General features: G+C 35.4%; 1 protein-coding gene across 2 annotated transcripts in view; it reads right to left on the minus strand.

Moving 5' to 3' along the window:
- Glra2 (glycine receptor alpha 2) overlaps nt 1-17,604 on the minus strand; it is a 221,433-nt gene extending 203,829 nt beyond the window's left edge. The window contains exons 1-3 of one of the 2 annotated variants that reach the window (XM_004671454.2): nt 17,332-17,601; nt 16,731-16,893; nt 14,471-14,604 (exon numbers count right to left, since the gene is read on the minus strand). In XM_004671454.2, coding sequence (XP_004671511.1) covers nt 14,471-14,604; nt 16,731-16,798 — 202 coding nt within the window. In that variant the 5' untranslated portion in view covers nt 16,799-16,893; nt 17,332-17,601. Of the gene's footprint in view, nt 1-14,470; nt 14,605-16,730 lie in introns of both variants that reach the window. The other variant, XM_004671455.2, reaches the window with a different exon arrangement.
- Nucleotides 17,605-27,356: the final 9,752 nt, after the last annotated feature.

The following is a 27,356-nucleotide window of genomic DNA, read 5'->3' on the forward strand; positions in this document are numbered from 1 at the left end:
TCTTTCCAAATGACCCTAATATAAATTAGTGGGTAAAACAAAAATAGACAAGGCAGGGAAACATGATGGGAATCTAATGGGAAGAAGAAAGATTTTAGTGGGAGATGAAGGGGGAAGAAAGATGATAAATTGGGGGACAATGGGATATTGTATTGCACACATTTATGAAAGTGTCAAAATTACAAAAAGAAGGTAAAAACTGTGATATCAGGACTTCTTATTCACTGGGCAAAACACTGATGCTGTGTAGTCTTTTCTTTCTAACAGACATGATATCATATTTTTTATGTTTCAGGAAGACATTATTTAGTTCAGTTGAAATGAAAATCTCAAAATCCTGGACAAAGCCGTGTGGTGGTGCACACCTTTAATCCCATTACTTGGGAGGCAGAGGTAGGAGGAGCACTATAAATTCTAGGCCAGCCTGGGACTACAGAGTGAGTTCCACATCAGCCTGGGCTAGAGTGCGACCCTACTTTGAAAACACAAACAAACAAAAATCCTTGACAATATGTTATCCTCTTGCTCCTATTGCATGATCTAGTAAAACCACCTTTCTCTGTGCCAATGTCTAACACCTGTCACTTCCTGCCTCTTGGAAATGGAGATGTTGCTGTAAAGTCAGAAACAAATGACATCAAGATATGTAAGTCAAGCATCCAGATTGCACAAAAGAAAATGTGAAGAAAAGGTAAGCAAATGATGGATATCCCAAACAATGCCCTTATAGCAGTCCTAATTCAAATCTTTTCTTGGGCCTCACTGTCATCCTTCAACAGCTTGGAAACCTTCATCACTCTGCCATCATCTATTGATTGTACAGTGCAACACTAGCAATGATAACTGTGGTCATGTCGAAGCAATGTTTTAAAGAAAGATTACTTGGATAACAATGTATAAAGACTTCATCACCAATATGACTTCATCTACTAAATGAAATAAATAATGTGAATCAGGAGAAACTGATTAAATAGAAGGCAACTTGACTATTTTCCCACTCCTTAAGTTTCCCCATGAGCCAGAAGAGAAAAATAAGAAGAAAATGTATGCATCTATATTTAACATAACTTAGAAGAATTAAAATACATATATTATATTTAAGAATATTTAAATATCCCTGAATATACTATACTTAGGATATATGACATCCATTTCCAAAGATATTTAATGACATTTCAAAGACATTTCTACTGCATTCATCTCCACTGAAAACAATTTTCAATGGTTATTCAAAGAATTTATATACTTCAGTATATGAAACATGCTTATTTTTAAGCAAATCAACTTAGAATATTTCTAATAATAGTAGGTGAGGAACCTCACCTTCAGTCTACATAATTTGATATGGCATAATTTCAACAGCAGTTTTTTGTGTGTACTTTTTTTGGTTTGGGTTTTTTTTTTTTTTTTTTTTTTTTTTGGAGGTAGGGTCCCACTCTAGCTCAGGCTGACCTGAAATTCAATATGTAGTCTCCTGGTGGCCTTGAACTCACGGTGATCCTCCTACCTCTGCCTCCTGAGTGCTGGGATTAATGGCGTGCACCACCACCCCTGGCTTATAATTTCAACTTTTAAAAGACATTTTTATGGATTCCATATTTTTTTTGTGTGCTGAAGATAGAACCCAGGGCCTTGTGCATGTTATGCAAGTTCTCTACTACTAAACTACATTTAAATTGTTTTTCAATAAAGGTATAGGAAAAAATTCTCAGCAAACAGTTAAAGAAATTATATGCTTAAAGATCCCTCTATCCTAGAAACCTGCCTATTAATGTACAAAAAAAGAAATTTTTCATGTATGTATAAAACTTTGCTATATCTTGCTAAATAAAGCTCTTTAATTCAAAATTAATGGTCATTTGATTCAGTGTGTATCTGTCACTTAGCTTTCACAAATTGTGAAGACTAAAACAGCTCAGATCAAAGTATTTTGCTGTATTAACTAACGTCCTTTCAATTTTGGTCATTTTAAAATATCACTGTTTATTATTCATGCAAATGAAGCAGGAGATAGCAATAACATTTTTACTGGTGGACTAATTCTCTTGTGGCATTAGAATGATAATATTGACCATATATTTTAAGGAAAGTCTCATTTATTGAATTCAAGAGCCCTCTCACTCATGGATATTATCTTTCTGGAAGAGCATCATATTTATGTATAGTTAATTTTTACATCAATGTTATGTATTTTCATGGTTATTTTTAAATTTTCTATATTTATCAAAACTACATTTCACAAATTATTTCATAAAACACAGTACATGCTCAGAAGATATTCATTATACAGAGCATATGATCCTATTTTTTTATTTTTTTGTTCATTTTTATTTACTTATTTGAGAGTGACAGAGAGAGAGAGAAAGAGGCAGATAGAGAAAGAGAGAGAGAGATGGGAGCGCCAGGGCTTCCAGCCACTGCAAACGAACTCCAGACATGTGCACCCCCTTGTGCATCTGGCTAACGTGGGTCCTGGAGAATCGAGCCTCTAACCGGGGTCCTTAGGCTTCACAGGCAAGCGCTTAACTGCTAAGCCATCTGTCCAGCCCCGATCCTATTATTAATATGGGGCAAACAGTTGCATTAAAATGTCCTAAAAATATTTGCTCTATGCATTTTTTATTGAAAGTTTTCCAAAGATATTTAATATAACAATAAACATTGGAGTCTCTCAATGGATATTTAAAAATTTTTCCTAGAATTATTTTATATTAAAAAAGTAAAGAATATCTAATAAGACTCATGTTCTGAGAAATATCTTTTGCCAAATGCCAATTTTGAAAACAAAATAGCTGGCTTTCTAGAAACAGTCTTTCATATGAATTTGTTATCCCCAAACCAACACAAAGACAAAAATTGTAAATGGTGAATTTCTTCTGGAGCTCTCTTGGAGGTGCCCAGTGTTTTCCTAGGGAAGAATGAGATCTCTATACTAAAAGCAAGAATAAAATATAGATAATTGCCAAAAAAACCCCTTTTATAGAATTAATGATTTTCCAGAGGAGAGACCAAATCTCTAAGAAGATGCAATGCACCTAAGATATTCAGTGGTAAAATCCATAATTTACAAAAGAACATTTTGAAATCTGTTAATTTACACAACAGAATCCAGGGCTTTATATGCTGGAAAAGAATTAAAGTGACATCATGGTCCCAAGTCTGTTATTTTAGAAATAACAAGAGTGAATCCGAGATAGGCGAACTGACATATCACAGGCCATAGTTGTCAAAACCACAGTTTAAAGCAGCCTCAGTTTAAACTTTTTTTTTTCCCCCTCTGTGGATTTTCCGTCCTTTCTTTGGTAAGGTATTATGACAAACTGTGTCTTAGGAGGACGAGCCTTCAGATAAAGGGGCAAAATGTTCTTGTTCTCCATTTCAAGCCCTTCTGGATGAACTGACTTGTGTATCCATGATCCCACAGTAGTAACTAGTATCCTCACAAGACCAGCACTGTCTGAGCTCATCAACATTTTGACATGGAAGATGGAGGTGGACAAAAGGAATGAGATAACACAAGAGAGGAAAGACTACCTAGAAAGGGGAGGATCCTCAGTAGATTGGGGGCAGAGAAGACAAAGGAAAGTAACTAGGAGAAAATAAGATCAAATTATATCATGTTTATATATTAAAATTCTCAATATTTTTGTCTTATTTTAGCCCCCTAGTACTTAAACCTCAGAAACTAATGAATTTGCTGAAATTAATATTCCAATATTTCTTTTTCCAGAGATTTTGCAGAGGCAGAGCTAAAGAAGAGTGAGTCCCAGGATATGCCTTTTACATTTTAAAAATATTTTCATTTATTTGCAAACAGTGAGAGACAAGAGAGGGAGAGGGAGAAAAGGGGAATGATGGAGGGAGAGAAGGAAGAAGGGAGGGATAAGAATGGGCATGCCAGGGCCTATTGACACTGAAAACAAACTCTAGATGCATGTGCCACTTCGTACATCTGGCTTTACATGGGTACTAAGAAATCAAACTGGAGCATCAGGCTTTGTAAACAAGGACCTTTAACCACTAAGCCATCTATCCAGCCCTAACTTTTTTTTGGTTTTTCGAGGTAAGGTCTCACTCTAGCCCAGGCTGACCTGGAATTCACTATGGAGTCTCAGGGTGGCCTCGAACTCATGGAGATCCTCCTACCTCTGCCTCCCGAGGGCTGGAATTAAAGGCGTGCGCCACCACGCCCAGCACAGCCCTAACATTTTTTAACTATTTATTTATTTGAGAAAGAGAGAAAGACGGACAGAGAGAGAGAGAGAGGGAAAGAAGAAGGAGGAGGAGGAGGAGGAGATAAAATGGGTATGCCAGGGCCTCCAGCTGTTGCAAATGAACTCCAGATGCTTGTGCCATCTTGTGCATCTGGCTGTATGTGGGTAATGGGGAATAGAATCTGGGTCCTTTGGTTTTGCAGACAAGCACTTTAACTACTAAGCCATATCTTCAGCTCCCAGCCTAACATTTTAATTGCCAAATAAAATTGTACACATTTATGAAATATCATGTAGTATTTCCATACATATATACATTGTGTAATGATCAAATCTGGGTAAGTATACTTGTTTCCTTAAATATATATCACCTTGTCATAAAAATAAGACTTGTTTCAGAGTTGGCTCTGAAACAGTCTGAAAAAATATGGTTTGAGGTAAACATCTGGCCTGTTACCATTTCATTTTCTTATTACATCCTGAATCCATTCACTTGATATATTCCATACAAAGTTCATGTAGTAAAATCAGAGTCAACTTGAAAAAAAGTAGAATATAAGAAAAAATGTTAATAATATATAGTATATTTTAAATCATGTTGAATCATAGTATCTAAGTAAAGATGTTGGAATAATGTTTGGCAAATGTTTTCATCACCTGTTTTTTCAGACATTGAGATTTAAAGCTAAGAAGCAGATTAATTATTTTCTGAATACATTTCTGGAGAGAAGTACAAAATGTTTTTTTTTTTTTTCTTACGACAATACCCGACTTTAAAAATATCTTGACTATTTTGTAAGACATGAAGTAGTAGACTCTTGGGAAGCAACACAGAAGTATTTAAATGTAAACAAATCAGAAGATAGATTATATTATCTTCTGTGTACACTCGGGTTTTACAAATGAAAGAAAAATGTGTGCTAAAGTGGTTTTAAGGCTTTCCCAAAGCAGCAGAATTGCAACAATAAATGATTGTAATCCAGGCACTATAATCAAATCAGTCAAGGAGTGGGAAATGAGCAACTTATCCCAGTTTTCACCACTTTCTGGAAATGTGCATCACTATTCTTTCTGTCTCAATGCTCTTCTAATATTCATATTTTTTTCCTTTCTCTCATGTTCTACCAGATATGTGCAGGACTCAAGAGAATGGGCAGAGCAATTTTTATATCACATCTTGTGCTCAAATATAAGCCTACAAAACATACCACCTTGATATTACTACAGAAAGAGTCACACCAATATTAGTGCACATACTAAATCAGACAGAATGGGATGGTACTAATGTTTGTGATTTCATGTAGATCTTACATTTTCTGTACCTCTATCTCATTGTTTGTTTTTCTCTTCCTCCTCCTTCCCTCTCTCTCTCTCTCTCTTTCTCTCTCTCTCTTTCTCTCTGTCTCGTGTGTGTGTGTGTATGTGTGTGTGCTTGCATGTGCATGCATTCCCACATATGTTTGTTGATTGTGTCTCTTTATGAACACTACATCATTCCCTCTTCTTTCCTTTTGGGGTAGCATTTATTTATTTGGATAATATATCCAAATGGTGAAATAGTATCCACTGTTCATGTCCTTCCTTTTCACAGATTGATAAGGAAAATCTTATTAAACCTGTCATACATTGTATAGTTTTATCTCTTTGACAATCTAAAGGTTGCAGGAAGGTAGCTTTGCTTATCACTTGACATTTGGGCTGGCTATCTTCTTTTCTCACCACCCCAGTGACTCCTTCTTGCCTTTCTATTGTTTGTATCCTATGCTCTTGTCTTCAAGGTTTGCATTATTAGACTCTCTTGCCCTCTGACTGTTAAACAAATTTAAGCAATGAAAGGTTCCTACAGAATAAAGGAAGGCAAAAGAAGAGTGAGGTCAAGATGTTTGTCTTCTGGCTATCTCCCTGCTAGTATAACAGAGTTTTATTGATAATTATGTTCCACAGATCCCACTGGGTGGCTTCTTTATATAGCTATCTGCATTATATCCTGGTAACTATTCCCTTCTGTGCTTCTTTCAGATCTAGTGTTAGTACCAGACTACCACACTCTCCTTTTAGAAACTGATTTTCTTAAAGCCTCTCATACCAAGGTAGAGTGTACAATCTCATTTCCACAAAAGGCCTTGGACGATTTAGCATCTTCCTTACAAATTCTATTGCTGGTTTTATTGAAGTGCAATAGCTGTAGTGACTGATAATTAAATGATTCAATTTCAGTTTAGCAATGAGTACTTAGTGCCTCAAACATAGTAGCTACTCACTAATTACTTGTTAAAAGAATGAACAAATAAGCTGTGTGCTCAGACACAAGCATAAAGATGTAGAGCCTTTACATAAATTATTTGTATATACATCTATGTTTCCTTGTAGCAATTTTACTCTATGTTTTGTTAGTACATGCGGACATTAGGCTTTTATCTCTTAAGAAAATATGTCTTCCTTATCACCAAAACAGAAGAAATATAAAATAAGACTTATCTAGTCTCATTACCTATGGACTCTCCATATTTATACTTATATCATGATTTATTTTGTCCTCTATGATAAGTGTGTGCATGAAACCGAGCCATCTTGATGTGCTTATATTAATATTGGAATAATGACTGCACACACACTGGATAAGAGTCAGAGATGGCCCAGCTTCCCTCTTGCATCTTGTATTTGCCTCATGACTCTACTGGTTTGCTAGCCAGACTAGACTCAAACCATGTAACCTAATGACTTTGTTCTTAAATGTTCTTCATATTTGGAATACCACTTAAATATGTAAGCCTTTTTCTCCTACCTTTCCTTGAGTGGTTTCACATGGGGGAAAGTGTCTATAATGAGTTATAGGTGTCTAGCTTATTCTTCTCAGGAAAGAAGTCACTGAGCAAATTCTGCATGCCACACTCAGAAGAGCCTCTTAGGTATAACTGAATGGAATCCCATAATAATTCTGAAGACCTCATTATGCAGTTTGATGAGGATATTTCCATATTTAACACCCTATTTCAAAACTTGTCTCATTAAGCACACAAAGAAAAATACTACCACCATCAAGAACAATCCAATAACTTTTTTCACTTCAACACATTATACTTTCCAGCTTGTAACTACAAAGATATCTTGATATGGATGTCATTACCATTTTTATTTTCATTTATTTAATTAGCAAAATGGACTGATTTACCCTTCATGATAGAGAGAAACAAAATGTTTCCATAATACAGGATAAAAATTTTAAGCTTTCTCAAGAACAAAAAGTAAGGATATTGAATTATCCACCATAAACTAAAGATGAATGCAATACTTTCTCAGAGATTAGAGACTTTCATTTTCTTTACTCAACATACTGTGTTGTAGAGACCAGAGACCCTGTTTATAATATTTATTCTAAACCAAGAAATCAATTCAATACTACGGTGTAAAAGACCTTGCAACTCCACTAACTGAACAAGAAGATATATCAGAAATAAAATTCAGGGCCATGCGCAGTGGTCTGGAGTGAGTAGGCCAGCCCCATTTCTGGTCTCCTCCCACAGCCCAGGTCTGAGTTCCTTGCAAGATAGGAACTGGACTTGAGGAGATAAATGAGGCAGTGCACTCCATCTGGCCCTAGCTGAAACCACAGAGGAATTGGGGAAATGAACAAGAATGCTGCTCTCTTAGTTAAACTGATATAGAAAGTGATGGAGAAAGACACTGAGTACACTTAACACCTACCAAACCAGACATCTAGATGCTCCTAAGAGCCCTTCACTGAATTAGACTTAAAATGTTCCCAGCATGGCTCAGGGAACTTTGCAGAAGAGGGGCAAGAAAGATTGTTAGAGCCACAAGTTGGGACATTTTGCACAGAGACATTGTCTCAAGGTGGCCTTGAACTCATGGCAATCCTCCTACTTCCACCTCCTGAGTGCTGGGATTAAAGGTGTGTGCTATCACACTTGGCTAAAATGCTTTTTTTTAATGTTAGTTCAAATCTATGACAAGTTCTCTCTAAGCACAAGACATGGGGACTAGTATATATAAATAAATGTGTGGATTGGTGTCCATATAGCACATAAAAGCTAAAATTAATTGTGATACAATCAGTGAATTTTGTATGTCAAAAATTTTAATTGTCATTCTTGAACAAAACTGCTACATATTTATTACACCTTGCCTTTGTTTTTAACATGTTTCCCACTTTCCAAATCTCATATTGTCTTGTTCTAAAAACCTTATGGTCAACATATTGTTTTTCAACTCCAGACTAAGACAAATATTTGCATAAAAATTTTCAGAAAGGTAAATAATTGTGTCATTTCCATCATATGTGTTTAATATGACATAACATGTTAATGTAAAGACAGAAGCAACAGTACTATAATTTGGGCCATGACAATGGCAGTTTAGAAAGTGTACTAGGCAGGGAATTTCAAGTAGGCTTTCTGACTATTATTGAAATAAGGCCACATTCAAGTTATTGCACCAAAAGTGACACTTACTCTAATCTGCAACAACAGACACTACTCTGGTGGGATACTCTTTGAACCTTACCTCTCTGTAATTCTTTAACAATTAATGGAAATGGATGTAATAACCAAATTAAAGAGACATGCAGAGAAAAGTAAAATTTCTTTCTATCCTGGTCCCATCAGTAGCCATTCCCATTTCTCAGAGGCAACCAATGTTCTCCATCTTCAATACGCCTTTCAGATAGTCTAAAGTATATATATTGTATGTACACAGACCTGTTATATATACATAGTCTATGTATTATATGAACTGTGAAAGGTATTTAGATAAGAATACTGAAAATACTGTGCAAGGTTATTTTATAATGATTTCCCCTATGACAAGCCCATTCTTTTCAACCATGTAACTTCATTTCCTTAATTTTTATCCTTTAGTTGTTTTCTCATTTCTTCAATGAAAAGTCTCCATTGCAGCTGTAACCTACGTATTTATCCAAGGTCAAACAATTATGCAGTCATGAAATGTCAATTAGCTTACAACTTGATTTAGTTCTATAACAGTTGAAATGCTGTTATCATAATTAAAAGATATTGTCTCCTAAATCATATGAATTTTTTTCAAAATTGACAACTGACTCATACTTGACATTTATAGACATCTGAAAACCCATTCTTTGTATTTTCTAACAATTTACCTAATATACTTCAACATTGACATTGTTCAATTTTTTTTCATCTTAGCAGTTTCAAAGCAAATTACCTCAAGTCTGTTAATAATTAAAGGAGACTCAGAATTAAGAGCGAATATGGGCTGGAGAGATGGCTTAGCGGTTAAGCATTTGCCTGTGAAGCCTAAGGATCCTGGTTCGAGGCTCGATTCCCCAGGACCCACGTTAGCCAGATGCACAAGAGGGCGCACGCGTCTGGAGTTCGTTTGCAGTGGCTGGATGCCCTGGTGCGCCCATTCTCTCTGCCTCTTTCTCTCTCTGTCTGTCGCTCTCAAATAAATAAATAAAACAAAAAAAATAAAAATAAAGAATTAAGAGCGAATAGGAATTCTTCTGTGAAGAAGGTAATTATCTGATGGATAATCCTGACAATTCTATAATTTCTATCAAGGTGTTTTGTAATTCAACCATTTCTTTCTAGCCATTCCTAATAAAACTAGAATCCCAACATGTCCAAGGCTTTCATACTCTTTCAGGTACCTTGGGATTTTTGATAGCTGATTATTAAATTATTAAAATATTAAATAATAATCTGATTCTTATACTCATTCTGTGCCTCCTTTTTATGATCCCTAGTAAGGTCTGCAAAGCAATGGTCAGTCTGGGCTGCATTATCTACCAACTGAGAGATGCATCATTTCCAAGTGCCCCTGTTGGACAAGAGCTTTTATTCACTTTAGATCTTGAACTCGATTCAGTTTCAGAAAGAATCTCCAAAGGACAAAACTTGAAAACCTTTGATTTTTCTGGAAGTAGATTAATATACATATTCTACTTATATATGAAACATTCCCAACAACCCAAGAGCTGCTAACTGGTTGCAAATTGCAGGAAACTGCATTGCATGTAAATGTAGATTTAATGTCATACACCACACATTCAAACTTAGATCTCCAGACATGAAAAAATTAGTTTGCCTGGCATGTACAAAGATGTGGAGTGAATAATTTTCTCCTGTTGTTACCAGTTCCAGATCATATTCCCAAAATTGCTGTGGTGAAATGTATTTGTTCATGTTGAGATGAAATTCAGGGTTTAACTGAAAGTTAATTTTATCTTCAAAGAAAATTTTATTAAAAGAAATACAGGCTTTGTTTTAAAAATGAGAGAAACATAACTAATGCATTTCATCCAGGTTTGAACATTTCATTAAAAGCTTAATGTTTAAAGGGACACTTTCAAGATATAATGTTACTAAAGAAAAATCTGATAGGATGATGGAATATTACCATGATACATTGGCTGAAATGAAACAAACATCAGAGTGGGAAGAGTCTTCTTTCTTGATAAATAATCAACATTTCTATGGCTTTAAGGCAAGGTAATTGTAAATAGACATAGTTGTGTTTTTATTTGAACTGGGGATTTTGAAAATTTGTGTTTCAACAAGGTCTTAATCAGGTTTCTAAGGCTCTAACAAATAGAATTTAATTGGCAACTCTGACTCATGTTTTTGTTTATACATTTGTGCCCTACCACATAAAAGAACTATTTTTCCCATAGTTTCTAAGAATGTCTCTCAATTACAGAGCTTATTCCTGCATCATTTTTGGCTTCTTTTTCTAGGTTGCACCCATCTTTGTTCATGTATATATTCCCATTATGACATCTTTCACAGTCCATCAGGGATATGGAATAAACATGCAATATTTTACTGACTTGAAAGTACACTGGAAAAATTTTCTCCAGTAGGAAAAATTATGCACATGCATTTTGATTTCCTCTGGCCAATGCATGGCAGCAAGGAAAGCAGAAATATGCTTATAATTTAAAAGATTTATAGAAGAGCCACTTTTTACCTCAAGAGGCCATGCTTAGCTTTTGATTGTTAATGTCAACATTTTCATCATGTCTATTATTATCATGGCCAATTTCTTTTGGGAGACCTATAGGGAGATTACCACTATTGTAGGTTATTTCCTATTAATCTTTACTTCTATATGCTCTACAAATCCTTCAAGTTCCTCTTTATCACTCCTTTTTATTTCTTTCTACTTTGGTAAAAAGAGATCACTTTTATTTGCCACTGAATGCCAAAGTTTCCACCCTCAGCTTCTACTAAGTTAATTAGACACAGTAAATTTTGCAATTAATCTATATTTTCTTCTCTTTTTTGGTCCTTATTTCCTCAATTTGGGGAAAAGAATGAATTATTTTCCTTACACTACCAACAATTCATGTTTTTATATATAAAATAAGGTAATGTCCTCCCTTTTCATATATAGTGTAGGCTGGATTAATAAAACATAAATATGTAAAATGAACATACTGGACATATTAAGCTCCATGGGAGTGCCAACAAATAAAACTATTTTACTCTAAAATAATGGAGAGTCATTTACTTTGGAAATGTCAAGTTTCCACAGAACATAGAGAACTTTGGGTGATGTTAAAGAATTGATCTGATAAAAATGGTCTATGTAAATAATGTTGTGAAAGTGGAGAGTTAAAGGAAGAGGGAGACAAACCCAGTGAAGAAAAATTTAGAATCTTAAGTATTATCCTCTTCATTTGTCTATATTTTATTTAAAATACTGTGGACTTAGGCCTTTACATAGATCACAAAGATGTGGCCATGCTTTGCTGAATGTAAATATCTCTCTATTTATTTGTATTTTAAAACCACGATAAGTGCAATTTATGAAAGAGGGATCCTTGGATTGGGATATATTGCAGTCACTAAAGCACCTGCTACTCAAGCATGAAGACTTGATTTCAGCTCTTTAGCAACCATATAAATGCCAGATAGGTGTGGAAGTCAGCCTGTAATCCCAATACTAGGGATGTGAAGACCCAGGACAAGCTGGCTAGCTAGACTAGTTGAATGAGTGTGCTCTGGGTTCCATTGAGAGATGCTTTACTATTAAATAAGGTATAGAGATAAGGAAAACCCATCTTCAATCTCTGTCTCCACATGCAACCCCCCAACACACCTGAGTGAACACATCTACAAATCTGCATGCATATAGCACATGTGCACGCACACACACACACACACACACACACACACACACACACACACAATTAGGAGGTGAAATCTGTGTAAAATAAGGGGAAAAACCTTGTGGAAATGATGGCAACATGAGTATTTGATTTCCTACTCTACACTCTTCTTCACTTTTGAAAAGTTATTTCTTTTTTAATATTTATTAATGAATTATTTATTGGAGAGACATAGAGAGAGGCAGAGATAATGGGCTTGCCAGGGCCTCCTGTCATTGCAAATGAACACCAGATGCATGCACTACTTTGAGCATCTGGCTTTACATGGGTACTGGCGAATTGAACTCAAGCTATCAGGAGTTGCAACCAAGCAGCCTTAACTGCTGAACCATCTCTCCAGTCTCTTGAAAAGTTATTTATTGAGCATAATGAACAATAGCTGTTATCAAACAAAGATGCTCATGAACTTTACCAGTTATCCCTTTGTAAATGAAATGGGGTTGTTCATGAATAGCCTAGTAGAAAATTATCTCTCCATTTCTTGGGACACTATGGTATTTTGTCCATATTACCTGATGGTATTTAGCTTGATTTATCTAAAAATACATATATTCATATAGCATCTCTGCAGAAAGTTTTTTTTTTAAATTTATTTATTTATTTATTTGAGAGCAACAGACACAGAGAGAAAGACAGATAGAGGGAGAGAGAGAGAATGGGCGCGCCAGGGCCTCCAGCCACTGCAAATGAACTCCAGATGCGTGCGCCCCCTTGTGCATCTGGCTAACGTGGGACCTGGGGAACCGAGCCTCGAACCAGGGTCCTTAGGCTTCACAGGCAAGCGCTTAACCACTAAGCCATCTCTCCAGCCCTGCAGAAAGTTTTGATGGATATACACACATATATTTCATATTTCAACCTTCTAAAGCACCCAGAAGTTAGTATTGTGCATATAGCTTAGAGTTTAAATATGTGGATCAACAATCCTATTGGCTTCTTACTCATAACATTTCATTTTAAATATTGGCTTCCTAAGCAGTAATCACAAGCTTATGGGAAATGATATGACCTTGATTTTTTTTTTTCAGGAAATTTGAGCTCTGAAGTTAGTTGTCTCTTCTGCAAATATTTTGAAATCTAAACACTTATTCTGACAAAATTCCCAGGGTATATTCAGAGGTGTTGTATTTAAAGAAAAAATTGAGAATTTAGTTTGTATGCTTATATTTGCCAATGATAAAAATCAAAACCCAAGGAAAGTAATGCAAGTTAACTAATAATAAGCAAAACCAAAGCAATGCATAAATTAGTACATAGTACCCAAAATGTTATATTTATCCTTTTATAAAATATTAACACTTCACAATGCATTATGTTATATTTAATGAAAAAGACAATTACCCCTCTAAAACAAAAGCATTAAAATAATGTAATGCTATGAACAATTTTTTCCTTTAAACAATTTTTTGTGATTCATAGTAAAAGTAAACCAAAAAGATAAAATAGTCACTTCTACAGACTAGTAACTATATTTTGAGTACTAAATAAAAAAATAATAATCTTATGTTTCCTTCTAATTGAATGATGTATCAACCAACATTGATCGGCACACTTTTCAATACTATAGTCTTTTTTGTTGAATTCAGATAAATAGTTTTAAACGAATAACTGCAATTCTTAAACAACTGGATGTCAAAAAATTCTAATATATTCTTCTCATGTTTCCTAATACATAAAGAGGTCTGAAATGTGTAAAATGGTATTCTTATATTGAAATTTGAAATTCATTTTGGTGAATTTATACTTTTGATGTAGTCATTTAATCTGGCACATGTCCTCATAGGTGTTCAAGCAAGCCAAGTCTATCATTTACTCTTGTATATAAAAATAGGGATTGTGATAATCTCTGCCATTAGCATTATTGTAGAACACAAACAATGAAAGTTTTTCAGCATGGCAAGTGATAGGTAAGAATTAAGATGCTTACATCAGTGAATAATTCAAAAGAATGTCAGACTCAAATGAACACCATATTTGTCACTTCTATTTTATAATTACACCCTCAAAATATTTTACAAAGTAAACTACTTAGACACCTAGGATATGTCACAAAGTCTTGACATAAGTTTTAAGAGGAACCTACCTTTAAAATTTGGCCTGATCCTTGCATCATATCCTGATGTCCGTCCCATTAATTTATCCAAGAAATCTGAAGGAGATAAAGTCTGCGAAGGTTGTTTTCCAGACCTGGAGTCATGGTCTTTGCAGAGTGCTGCCCTAAACATATCATTTCCTCTTTAGCAACAATTCTATTCCCATCTGCTATGTCCTAATACTCACAGAATGTTTGACTCTCATTTTGGTAAAGATATTTGATATGTTAGTTAGAAGAAAAGCAGGAAAATGTTAACTTTTTAATCTACTTATGAACTTTGACATTACCCTATGTTAACTTTAAATGATGAGAAGCATAAATTCTGAGTAATACCTTCCAAGTTTCTAAACTTTAATCATAAAGCATTTAAGATGAAGCAATGAAAAGAGATTGATTGTAGATTTAATGGATATAAAAGGTATATATTTCTAGAAATATCAGAGAAGTAAAGTGGATGGCTTTTAAACTTTATGGGATGATGTAAAATCATTTTACATGCCTTTATACTTCTAACATTTCAGCCTTAAATATATCTTCATATATAACAAGAAGGAAGAACAAAGTAAACAGTTTTGTTAATTATCAGAGTCATATTTTCTCATCTGCTTAATGCTAATCCAGTTATCAAGTATCAGTGTTTTCCAATGTGCTGTCATAAAAAAAAACCTTCACTTGGAACTTTATAACATAATCTTAAAATAGGTCAATAATGAGTATGTGTGTCATTTCCATTATGCTCTGTTATTCTTTAAATATGGATATTTAAATTGTTGACTCTCAGGTAAAGTATTCATGAGAAAATATTTCTAAACTACTTTGCATTTACCTTAACAAAACCACTAACTATTGTCTGGAAAATTTCTCAGACTCCTAGATCCATGTTAAAAGTAATAAAGAGCACATAAATAAAACATATCTGGTTTGTAGAAATATTTTTTTTCATAACTCATTGGTGGTTAACTGAATGCTACTAAAGTTGATATATTATAAGCTTTGTTTTCAATACTATAACAAATAGTCTTGTTAAGTCTTTCACCAACATAACACCATATTATTGTCAGCTTTCAAAGAAGGGGCATTAAGTGTAAGTGTAAAGATGATATGAACATTTGATAAGTCAAAAAATTGATACAATCATCCACAAATACTCACATTCCCATATGCAGGATCATCTTATTAATCAAGTATTATTTGATTATGATGGTGGGTAGAGTGATGATGATGATGATAAGTATGATGATGATGAAAGTGGAGATTCTAATAAAACCCAGTCTACAATCTTTCTTAATCATAGTAGGAGGTGTGAACCTGAAAGGAACATAATGGGATTTCCCAGTACTCAAAGCTTTATTTCTATGTGTTCCATTTCTCCTGGTTCTGTGAAAAAATACCATAAAGTCTTGTAAATTTAAATAAAACATCCTTATACTTTGTCATAAGGGCATCTTCTAATTCTGTCTTATCTCTTCCACTTGATGGCTATTTCACTTGCTGACTGGCAATAAAATTGATATTTTGAGGTACCAATTGATTTCATAATTAGTGAATTATGTATAAAATGCAAGCATGCAAATAATGACTTCACACTTGTTTAAATTATGTGCACTCCATTTCTCACATAGACATAAATACAAAGTTGTAATTTTAATTAAATCTTGGTAAGCAATCAATTTCCAAATAGACTAAACAGTAGTATAGAGTGACAAAAAAGATATTTTTTTATGTTTCAAGAAAATTCCTAATCCATAGTCCTCATAGTATGCTTTTTACTTGGTGAAATATAATACAAGTCCCAAGTTGACTTAGAATAGGGGTGGTTTTATATTTTATATTAAACTAGCATGCTCCTGGGAAATTATTTCAGTTATTTCTACCAAAAGAAGAAAAAACATTATATAATTAATTCATTTAAATGACTTCCAGAAGAATTTAAAAGCAAAAATAGCAATTTTATATAGAAATGTAAAGAGCGTACAACTCATCAGACTACCTTAATTTCACATTGGCTGTGAAAATGGGTGTCGAAATGCATAGAGTGCAGATGTGCAACATAAAACTTGCTTTTGTGAAAATGTGCCACCCTCCCACCATAATTAAGCTCTTTAAATGAACAAAAGACATCAAACTCTCCTTTACAAAATTAAAATAGCACGATGCAAGGCACAGAAAAACAGATAACTACACAACACTTTCTCTTTCAAACAGTTTTCATGTGGAAAATATCAGCATGCAAAATCGTTTCACCTACCTGAAGTGGTTTGTCTCTAAGAAAAATGCAAACAAGGCTGTCAAAATGTTCACTAGCTGCCGGTTCATTCCTGTTTCTGTGATCTCGAAATGATTCCAGAAAGAAGCTTGGACAAAGTGTCTATTTATTGCCTAGATTCAAAATCTGGCAGGAATCTAGTTTCCTTGAAAATCAAAAAGAGATTTGAGGTTGTACAGTTTGCTGAGAAAAAACAAAAAGTGCCAGTCCTGGGCATCATGGTCAGGTCAAACCGAGGCTCAGGACCATCAGTTAGCCCAGGGAAGACAAAGCCTCAGAACTGATGAATCCCCCAGCTGCTTTTCCTGAATAATAAAAATGCTGCTACCTTAATAGCATCACCATGCAAAGGGGTCTGGTGACAATGCCATGCTGAAAGTAGGGTTGCTGTGCCTTTTGTTTTATATTCTTTCTTTTTAGCAGAGCCCTTTTCTCTAGAAAAATGTTCTCTTTTTAAAAGAAGTTGTAGATGAGGGAGAAGAAAGGACTCTGTGCGCTGGAGTGTTTGGGGAGAAGAGGGAAGAATTGCTGAGATCCTGTGCTGGAATGAGAGCTACAGAATGAGACGGAGACGTGATCTTACCCAGCCTATAAATTTCAGCACTCGGACAGCTCCTAGCTCTGAAGTGCGCATGTTTCCTTTTTCAGTAGCTTGGGGCGGGGGTCCGGGAGAAGCATTCAAAAGGGGACGCGTCTGCTGTTGAAAGGCACCAAGTGGATGGTCGTTCGGCAAGGGGGTACTGAAAGGGGTGCGATGACGACAAAAGAAGAGCACGTCTAGGGAGACGGAGAGGGTATAAGAGGCTGGGGTCTGAGCTCCTGAAAACGCTAGTCTGCTGGTGAATGGGCGGGACAGGACTTTGAAGCAGAAAAGAAAGAGATTGGGATTTATGCGTGAGGAAAGAAAACTCGAGAAACAGAGAACAGGATTCAAAGTACTGAAATTATAATAAGGGGTGTGGGTAATACACTCCTTGACAGAGGGAATCAGAGGCAAAAGACAATTCCTGGGCTGAGGTGGATGGGGCATTTTTTTTTTTTTTATCATGAAAAGGTCGTATACAAAAATGGGGGGCTGCATGAGGATCAACAATTCAATTTAGACTTGCTTTATGTCTTCTTCGCCTCTCGAGTGATTTCTTTTGATTTTAGCCACTTGTTCCCCAAGGATCTTTCTGCTTCTCTACTCGGGAAAGTTCCTTTCACTGAGCTTCCCTCGGTGCCTAAAAATCTTTGGGCATCCTCTTTAAGTCAGGTATGTAGGGAAGGGATAGAGCCAGCGAGCCAGCAGGGGGCAGTAGCAATCTTTTTCTGTCCTAGTTAAAGGTTTAAATAGGGCTCCATGTTAGAAATGGAACAAGGAAAAAAGTGTGACTGGAGGTATAGTTGGATCTTCTTATTCCAAGTGTTAATCACCAGAAGAGCCCTGTAATAAAATGTTTATTTCCTCTCCCATATTGACTAGAGACTGAAAAAAGTTAAAGTTCGTAAGTATAGTACAAAAGCATAACAAATAACCCTATCTCAAATTAAATTTGTATATGTATAGGAACAGGAAGGGAGCCTGGCATGGCGGCACATACCTTTAATTCCCGCACTCTTAGGATGCAGAAGTAGGAGTATTGGCATGAGTTTGAGACCACCCTGAGACATAGTAAATTACATAATGAATTACAGGTCAGCCTGGGCTACAGAGAGACCCTACCTTGAATAACAAAAAATAAATAAATAAGATAAAAAAGAGAGAAAGGGCAACTAATTCAACACAAATAGTGAGCAGTTTTTTTTTTAATGGGTAGTAAAAATGCATGCTCTACCATGAGTTGCATGAATAATTTACTTTTTGCCTGTGAAATATACCTTGTTAACCACCCTGGCACTTTACTATGGGACTTGATTTCAAAATAAACTATTATCATTAATTTTGGGCCCATAAATGATTAAATTCTTATATCAGTTTAACTACCATAGCAAAATGACATGGAATTCTGCATTTTTCTCCCAAAAGTAGATTCTGAGAAAAAAATAGTAAGTTCTTTTCACCCTTTTTTTCCAGTTTTTATTGTCAATTTTTATGCATGTATATAAATGTATTTTTTAAAATATTTTGTTTATTGATTAGAAATTTAGAGAGAGAATGGGCACATCAGGACTTTAGCCACTGAAAACAAACCCCAGGCACATGCACCACCATGGGCATCTGGCTCAAGAGGGTTCTGGGGACTCCTACTTGCATAGTTAAGTTTTGTAGGCAAGCACCTTAACTGCTAAGCCATTTCTCCAGCCCCTGTAAATGTATTTTATCATAATCCTCTCCCATTTCATTCTCGTGATTCCCACCCATTCCTTTACCACTGAAATCCTTCTTCCAAGCTAGCCCATTTTTACTTTAGTGTCTTGTTTTCCTTATGTGCCTTGTGTGCATCAGAGAGATGAATGATCATGTAAATCACCTTATAATACTGCTGAAATGCAAATTCTGATAGAGTAGATCTGAGTTGCAACTTGAAGAGTCTGCATTGCTGTTGAGATCCTAGCTAAAGGCCAGAGATCACAAAAAGGCCTCTGTATGCCCTTTCACCAGAGTTCTATGCCCCTGAAACAGTGAGACTGTTGGATCCTCTTTTGAGATGAAATACAACTTATAGCTTACATGCAAAATCAAACTCACACATATGTTTTTGTAATTCTAAAAGTCTAGAGAAGTGGTTCAACTGAAGCCAGAAGTGGTGGTGCATACCTTTAATCCCAACACTTGGAGGGAGAGGTAGGAGTACTTCTGTGGTTTCATGGCCAGCCTGGAACTACAGAATGAGTTTCAGGTCAGCCTTGGCTAGAGTGATTCCTTACCTCAAAAAACAAACCATCAAAGCAAAAACAAACAAAAAAGAAAGAAAGAGAGAGAGAGAGAGAGAGAGAGAGAGAGAGAGAGAGAGAGAGAGAGAGAGAGGGAGAGAGGGAGAAAGAAAGAAAGAAAGAAAGAAAGAAAGAAAGAAAGAAAGAAAGAAAGAAAGAAAGAAATGAAAAGTAGTTCAACTGAATAGAAGTATGATGCAGCATGAGACATCTCTGAACTCAACTTCAAACCTGTTTACTTCCAGATTCATCTGCACAGAAACTATAAACTTGATTCCATTCCTGGTATCTTGATTTTCCCAACCCCCCCATCAATTTCTGGAAATATATCTCTTCTATTGACACTATATAGAAAGCTCATACAAGATTTTTTTGCGCTTAAGTTTATTTCCACAACAAAATGTAAATGTAAATATAGATTAAAATGACTGTCCAAAATTTAAGGTGGTGATGATGCTTAAAGTCAAAGTATTTTCCAATTATTTCTTTAAAAAAAACACCATCAGGCCAGGTGTAGTGGTGCATGCCTTTAATCCCAGCACTCGGGAGGCAGAGGTAGGAGGATCACCATGAGTTCGAGGCCACCCTGAGACTACATAGTGAATGCCAGGTCAGCCTAGAGCTAGAATGAGACCCTACCTCAAAACAAAACAAACAACAACAACAAAAAAAAAAAAAAACTGTGGAAGAGGTGGAAGAAAGAATGTAAAAGCCAAAGGAAGGGAAGGAATACTTACAACACTGTCTTTCAGACACAGAGTGGTCACAATATTCATGACCTCATAGTGGCTGATGCTACCTACACAAGACCTACCTATTAGCAGGAAAAAAATGATGACATCAAAGTTGAAGAGTTGCTAGTTGAAAAGAAGAAGTGAATCAGTGGAGGGGTCATTCAGGAAGGGGAAAGGGCAGGGATTATGATCATGGAATATTATCTGTATTTATGGAAGTTGTCAATAAAAAGGTTTAAGGGAATAAAAAGAAAATTAGAAAGCAAAACAGAGTAATGTTACTAAGCAGGAGTAGGGTGAGTGGTGCATGTCATGCCACATATAAATATAAAGGAGACTCTAGCCTGCAGCATAGAATCACAACATTATATTACTTTGGACTCAGGAGATCCTTAGGAGAGGATCAAGTCTAGCCTCTCCATTTTATTTCTCAGCTCTTTTCAACTTGGATTCCACTCTTGCCAAAGCACAGAAACAGTTCTCTTTAGTTCTGCCAATGAATTTCTTATAACTGAGCCCAGTGGATATTTTTCTTTTCTCTTCTTGCTTGACATTGCCATAGCACTTAATGTCATTGGTCTTTTCTTATTTCTTGCCAAGTTCTTGCCTCTTTTGACATAGTGCACTCCTAATTTACCCCATATTCTACCTCCTTGGGAGGTATATCACTTTGTACCTGTACCTACATTGTACAAATTCTAAGCTCTTTATTCTTCTCACACCATACTTGTTTAGACAATATAATAGTATAACTTACATTGTCTTTTAATAGAGATAGCACACCAGTGCATATTTCTATCCAGAACTATGCAACCCACTGCTTCTTAGACAATTTCTGTTGCATGTCTCAAAATCTCCACAAATTCCTCATGTTAAAACAAATCATTTGATAATTCTCAAGAATTCTGGTTCTGTTCTATATTGGTTTCACTGTTACCAACAAATGGCCAAGGTACAATCTCTGTGTTCCCCTTGAGATCACTCCTCATAATCAGTTTTTCACCAAGATATTGATTTCATCTTCTTCATTTCAACATTTATGAGCTTATTTGAGATAACTTTTAAAAAATTTATTTATTTTCAAAGAAAGAGAGACTGTGTGTGAGAATGGTCATGTCAGGGCCTCTTGCCACTGCAAACATGCCTAGATGCATGTGTCCTGGTTAGTATTATGATTATGAAACCATGGACAAGTTTTTTAATCCCTCGTTGGCTCATTTGGATAACATGGAAAATTCAGATAGTATCAGTAGATAAAATATTTCTGTGTAGAATATTCTTGGAAGCCACAGAAAATCATCACTGAGTGTTGCAGTCCGGTTCACATTGCTGGTAGAAATCACCCAACCAAGAGCAGTTTCTGGGAAAAAGAGATTTATTTTGGCTTACAGGCTCAAGGGGAAGCTCCACGATGGTGGGGGAAAACGATGGCATGAGCAGAGGGTGGACATCACACCCTGGCCAATATAAGGTGGACAATAGCAACAGGAGAGTGTGCCAAACACTGGCATGGGGAAACTGGCTATAACACCAATAAGCCCGCCCCCAACAATACACTCCCTCCAGGAGACATTAATTCCCAAATATACATCAGCTGGTAACCTAGCATTCAGAACACCTAAGTTTATGGGGGACACCTGAATCAAACCACCACACTGAGTAAGTGCATTAGACTCTTACTCTCAGTTCTTAGCATCTGTTGAATGTTAAAATTTATGTTTTGGCTTTGTTCCTTAGACAATTCTATATTCAAGGACAGGAACTCTGAGAAACTTTGAAAAGGTCTTATTTGCAATGTAATGAAAATCCGGAAGTCAAATACTTCCATGCTTCTCGCTCACCAAATTACAACTTCTTGAACATGTGGTAACCTCATTTTCTGCTCTTCTTATCAGAAAAAAAGAGATTTTTTTCCCATCCTATGATACTATAAGGATCAGTACATAATATTCAATACATATTGTGCTGCATCTGAAAATACTTTAAATAGATATAAAAATAGAAACATTCCACGTGTACATTAATGTCATCTACTTATAAGGCTCAAGGATCTTTAATAGCTAAATAATACCTCACAGTTATTTTTACAATGAGAAATATAAACTAATATTAGCTCATCAATTTTCCCTAGACTATATGATTAAATTCCAAGTCATACTTCATATATTAACAGCAAATTGAACAGAATTATTTCTCATCATTTGTGATGGATGTTATTTTTCAAGTCACTAGAAGCTTACTATATAACAACAACTATTTTTCAATAACTATATTCTGGTTCCATTGCAGTGAATGACCTTTCATGATGGCATTTTGGTCAAAATCAGATGAAGTTATACACATATACATTCATTTATACAAGCATGCTGAGTGGGAATTCTATATTAAAGTGTTCTGAGATAATTTCTTAAAATAAGAATAGGAAGATGTTTAATATATAAATGTCCTCCATTTGGGAACTTCTAGTAAACTCTTCATATATAAAAATGGTTTTCCTCAAATATGCATTATTCTCTCCACTTGATAAAATGAAATAGGGGTTATAAAATTGCTTATTAATTTACAATTAACATACACCTGAGTATTTGAGACAAGTTAGAGAAGGTAAGAAGTTGTTTTATCACTTTTTTTAATTGGAGTTGGAGAGATGGCTTAGCGAATAAGGTGCTTGCCTACAAACCCTATGGACCCAAGTTTGATTCCCCAGTACCCATGTAAACCAGATGTACAAGGTGACACATGTGACTTAAGATCTTTTGCAGTGGCAAGAGGCCATGGTGCACCCATTCTCTTTTTCTTTATCTCTCTTTCTGTCTCACTTTCTGCAACCTTCTCTCTCAAATAAATTAGAAAATAATATTTTAAAAATTAGTTGGTTATGATTACTTCTTCACATTAAATTCAGTAAAGTCCATTTCAACTTCAGAAAAAATAGCTAGGTGTGATGGCACACACCTCTAATCCCAGAACTCAGAATGCAGTGGTCAGAGAATCACTGTGAGTTTGAAGTCAGCCTGGATCTATAGAGTGAGTCGCAGGTCAGTCTGGGCTAGAGTGAGATCCTACCTTGAAAAACAACAACAAAAACAAAAACAAATTGTGGAATTATAGGGAAGATTCAACTCCCCTCACATATCCTCATCTTACTATATGGCTCTAGTTGAGAATGAATTTCTAGATGAGAAAACCAACTGACATAAGACTGTGTGGTCATTGTACTATTTCTTAAACAACATAGCTCATGATATCAATAAGAGTGATTGTTATGTCTTAATTTTATATAATATTGTGCATATGAAGCAAGATAATTAAGACATGATTTCTTAGTAGGATTGATTCATTTTATCATAGAGGATAGGAAGACCCACAAGTGAGAGGTCACCATTGGGCCAGAGAGTCTGAGATGCCAGTAAATTCAAAGTCTGAAAGCCACAGAGCCAGGAAAGTGGTGGTTTAACCCTCAGTTAGAAACCCAAGGAACTAAAATCCCAGAGGACTATTAAGGGTAAGTCCTGGACTCTCAGGCCATAAAGGGTGGAATGTTGATGTTAAAGGGCAGGATAATCCCTAGCTGATGGGCTGGTATTCCCTCACACTAAGGACAGAATTTTCCCATTCTTTCTGCTACCTCACATATCAATCTCCTCCAAAAATATACTTATAGCACACACAGAAATAATATTTTACCAGTTCTCTAGGTATTTCTTACAAGTCAAATTGACACCCAAAATTAACCATCATAAATATATTGGGCATCATGCAGAAAGTCTATCTCTCCAACTAAAACCTCTGAGACACCACTGCAGAGTTCATGATGGGTGTTAAATTATGTGACCATTCACTGGCACATTTGTCCTTTATTTTCTTTCAATTAATTATATTGGAAAGGAATGGCACAGTATAAAGCCCTCTCTTTCATATTGGGTAATTTCCTAAAAGGACACAGAAATAATCAGAAAGGTGAAAAAGGGACAGTCCCTGCATGCTCTTTTGAGCTGCCTGCTCTGAGCATTTCCAGTAAGGAATTCAAGGGTATTTTCAATGAGGAGCATTGTCCACAGAGCAAGGATGCCTAAGAGCTGAAGCCACTCTGCCTTCTTGTTCTCTTGTTTTCAGAATACAGTGTGCTTCTCTCCTTGTTTTGTGTATTGCACAGAGATGCCCAGCATGAAGAAATGTATGCTTCAGTGCTAGTAAATCTTCGTGTGAACTCACTTCTCTTCCAAGCTCCAGGCAGACAACTGCACGTCTGTTTAGAGTCGTTCAGCGTTAAATTATTTGGAAGACAATTTAGGACTGGAACTCTTCAGCTTATCAATGTCCAATGTTCACAGATCACAAATGTGTTCAACACTTGAAAAAATATTTCTGTTTCCAGCAGGGTCTCATGGCAAGTGGTTGACTAATGTGGAAAATATGCAGCTTTCTCTTAAAGCAATAAGGGAGCAAACAAAGATTTGGAGAATAAATTAAATGTAATCCCATTTGATCATGTTAGAAGATTCTTCCTCTGCTACATTTTAAGATGGCAATAATGACTAACAAGAAAATTGATTGTCTTAGTATCCCTCTTCTTAGACTCTGCTAGTATTGGTTTTGAAACTGGTGGGAAAATTGTCTCAAGATCACTTTTTTCCCATTATATCCTACTGAAATTTTCTTTTTACGGAATTCCAGATTTTGAACTTTTACTAATGTCATTAATGCCTACCTCTACCCCTTATTCTGGATTGTCTTGAAGTCACAGAATGCATTTTGAAAAGAATGTGATTTTTGAACAGAGCAAATTATTTGAACTTGAATGGTAACAATAGCTTCATACTGTCAAGCAAGCTGGTACTTGGTCACTAAAGCAGAGTTACCAGAGTCAGTGATGACATTTTTATAACCAGTTCATGCATTTGTAACCATTAGTCCTAACAACCACACAATCAACAAATGTCAGTTAAGCACTTACAGTAAACAAAGGACCATAGATTTCTTTGAAGTACGAAGAGGCAAAATAATATTATTGCTGTTGTTGAAAGACTTAGGACTTATATGCAAAGATGAAAATAATATTATGGAGGCAAAGTTTCAGGTCAATATATCATTTGGAGAGATTAGCTTATTTAAACCAAATTTTTCATGTGTTAGTCTGTTTTCTGGTTTTTGCCTTGCCAAGTTCATGAAATTAATCTTGTTAGATCTAGAAATATGTTATTAATCTGGGCTATGGCATAGTAATTCTGTAATACCAATGAGCATGACATATAAAACATAATGAAAATACAGCTATTGGCTGTTGACAAACCATGTGTGTCTAGACAGTGTTTACATTTCCTGGGTGTACCTTAGAGATTTTTAATGATAGACAGCATGTTTGATTAATGGAATCTGTCTTTATGGTTGAAATGTGAAAAGGTTGAGTGCTATGTATATCAAATGAACTGATGGAGTCACCTCCTCTCCAACTTCATAATACCCATTCTAGAAACTAAATATTGTTTGTTCCTATGCTTCAGCCCTTGCATTGGGACTTGGGTTATCTCTCAAACTTTTTCTTTGTATGCTCCACTTCTTGCCAATTCAACTGATAATTAGAATATTCATTGTTTTGAAGGTGGAAATTATGAAATATTATATACTTCTAAAATATGCATATGGAATATAGGTAAATTGAATATAAGGATAACAGAACAAATATCTACATAACCACAGATAGCATCAAAAAGAAAATTACTAAAACCTCTGAGTGGTAATCCACTGTCCCTTTTCTTATGTTAACATCTAAATATTTTCTTATTATTCTTTCTCTGCTTCATTGTGTTTAATGTACGCAAAAATTGTGTAGTTGCTAATGTTTTAACTGCATATAAATTACTGTCTTTTAGTGGTTTACTTTAGTGAGTATAATGTTATTGTACATAGAAAGATCTTATTCATGTTCATGTTGTGTTTTTTCCATTGTATGAGGACTCTATACTTTCAGTATCCCAATGGGCTTTGTTTTATTTCCAATTAGGCTTTTTTGTTACAATAAATAATCTTGCATAATCTTCTTGTACATTTCCTGTGCTATACATGTGCAAACTTTCTCTAGAGTATAAGTTTAGAAGTACTGTTGATGTTCAGTACTTTCAATATTTTTAGATGGTATCATTAGATAGCATCATTTCATTTCTTAAAATGCTATAGCAAATTACAATCTTACCATAATGCAGAAAATTTCTAATTGCTTTTGCTTTTTATCCTTATCAACTGTTGGAGACAGCTTCAGGTTCACTGAGATGAACTTCCAGACCAGGCACAGTTGTAGAGGAAGGGATTTATTGAAGTTTATAGATCCAGGAGAAGTTCCATAATGGCAGAAGAAGCTGGCCTACCTTCACAGGTCCAAACACACACACACACACACACACACAGAGAGAGAGAGAGAGAGAGAGAGAGAGAGAGAGAGAGAGAGAGAGAGAGAGAGACCACAAGCCAAGAAGCCATGCAAAAAGTAAAAAGCCAAAAGCCACACAACACACTTTATGAACTCCAGCTAGGCACTTTGTATATCTTTAGATTGGGATCTCAATCCCACCACCACACCTTAACATCCATCCAGTGACATTGTCTCCAGACAGGTGGTGCAAATGCAAACTACAAACTAATAAGACACTAAATATATTGTGGGTCATCTATTCAAACTACCACATCAACACTTGGTGTTTTCAGGCTTTTTTAAAAATTTTAATTTATTAGTTTTCTTTTCTGCAAATACAGGCAGCTTGGTACCATTGTTTAGGCTCATCCATGATCTACCCCCTCCCATTGGACCACTGTTACAAACCATGAAATTATGATTTTAGTTTGCATTTGTCCCATTATTAGTAAGACTGAATGTCATTTTTCTATAAATGTACTGTTTCTATTTTGTCTCTGAAGTACCTTTATATTTATTTTTAATCTTTCAAAAAGAACCTGGATCTCTTTTTCTTACCTTTTTGGTAATGTAAACACTTGATCCTGATGTTATATACATGTGTTCCTA

Source organism: Jaculus jaculus, chromosome X, assembly GCF_020740685.1.
Source record: "Jaculus jaculus isolate mJacJac1 chromosome X, mJacJac1.mat.Y.cur, whole genome shotgun sequence".
Taxonomy (NCBI): Eukaryota; Metazoa; Chordata; class Mammalia; order Rodentia; family Dipodidae; genus Jaculus; species Jaculus jaculus.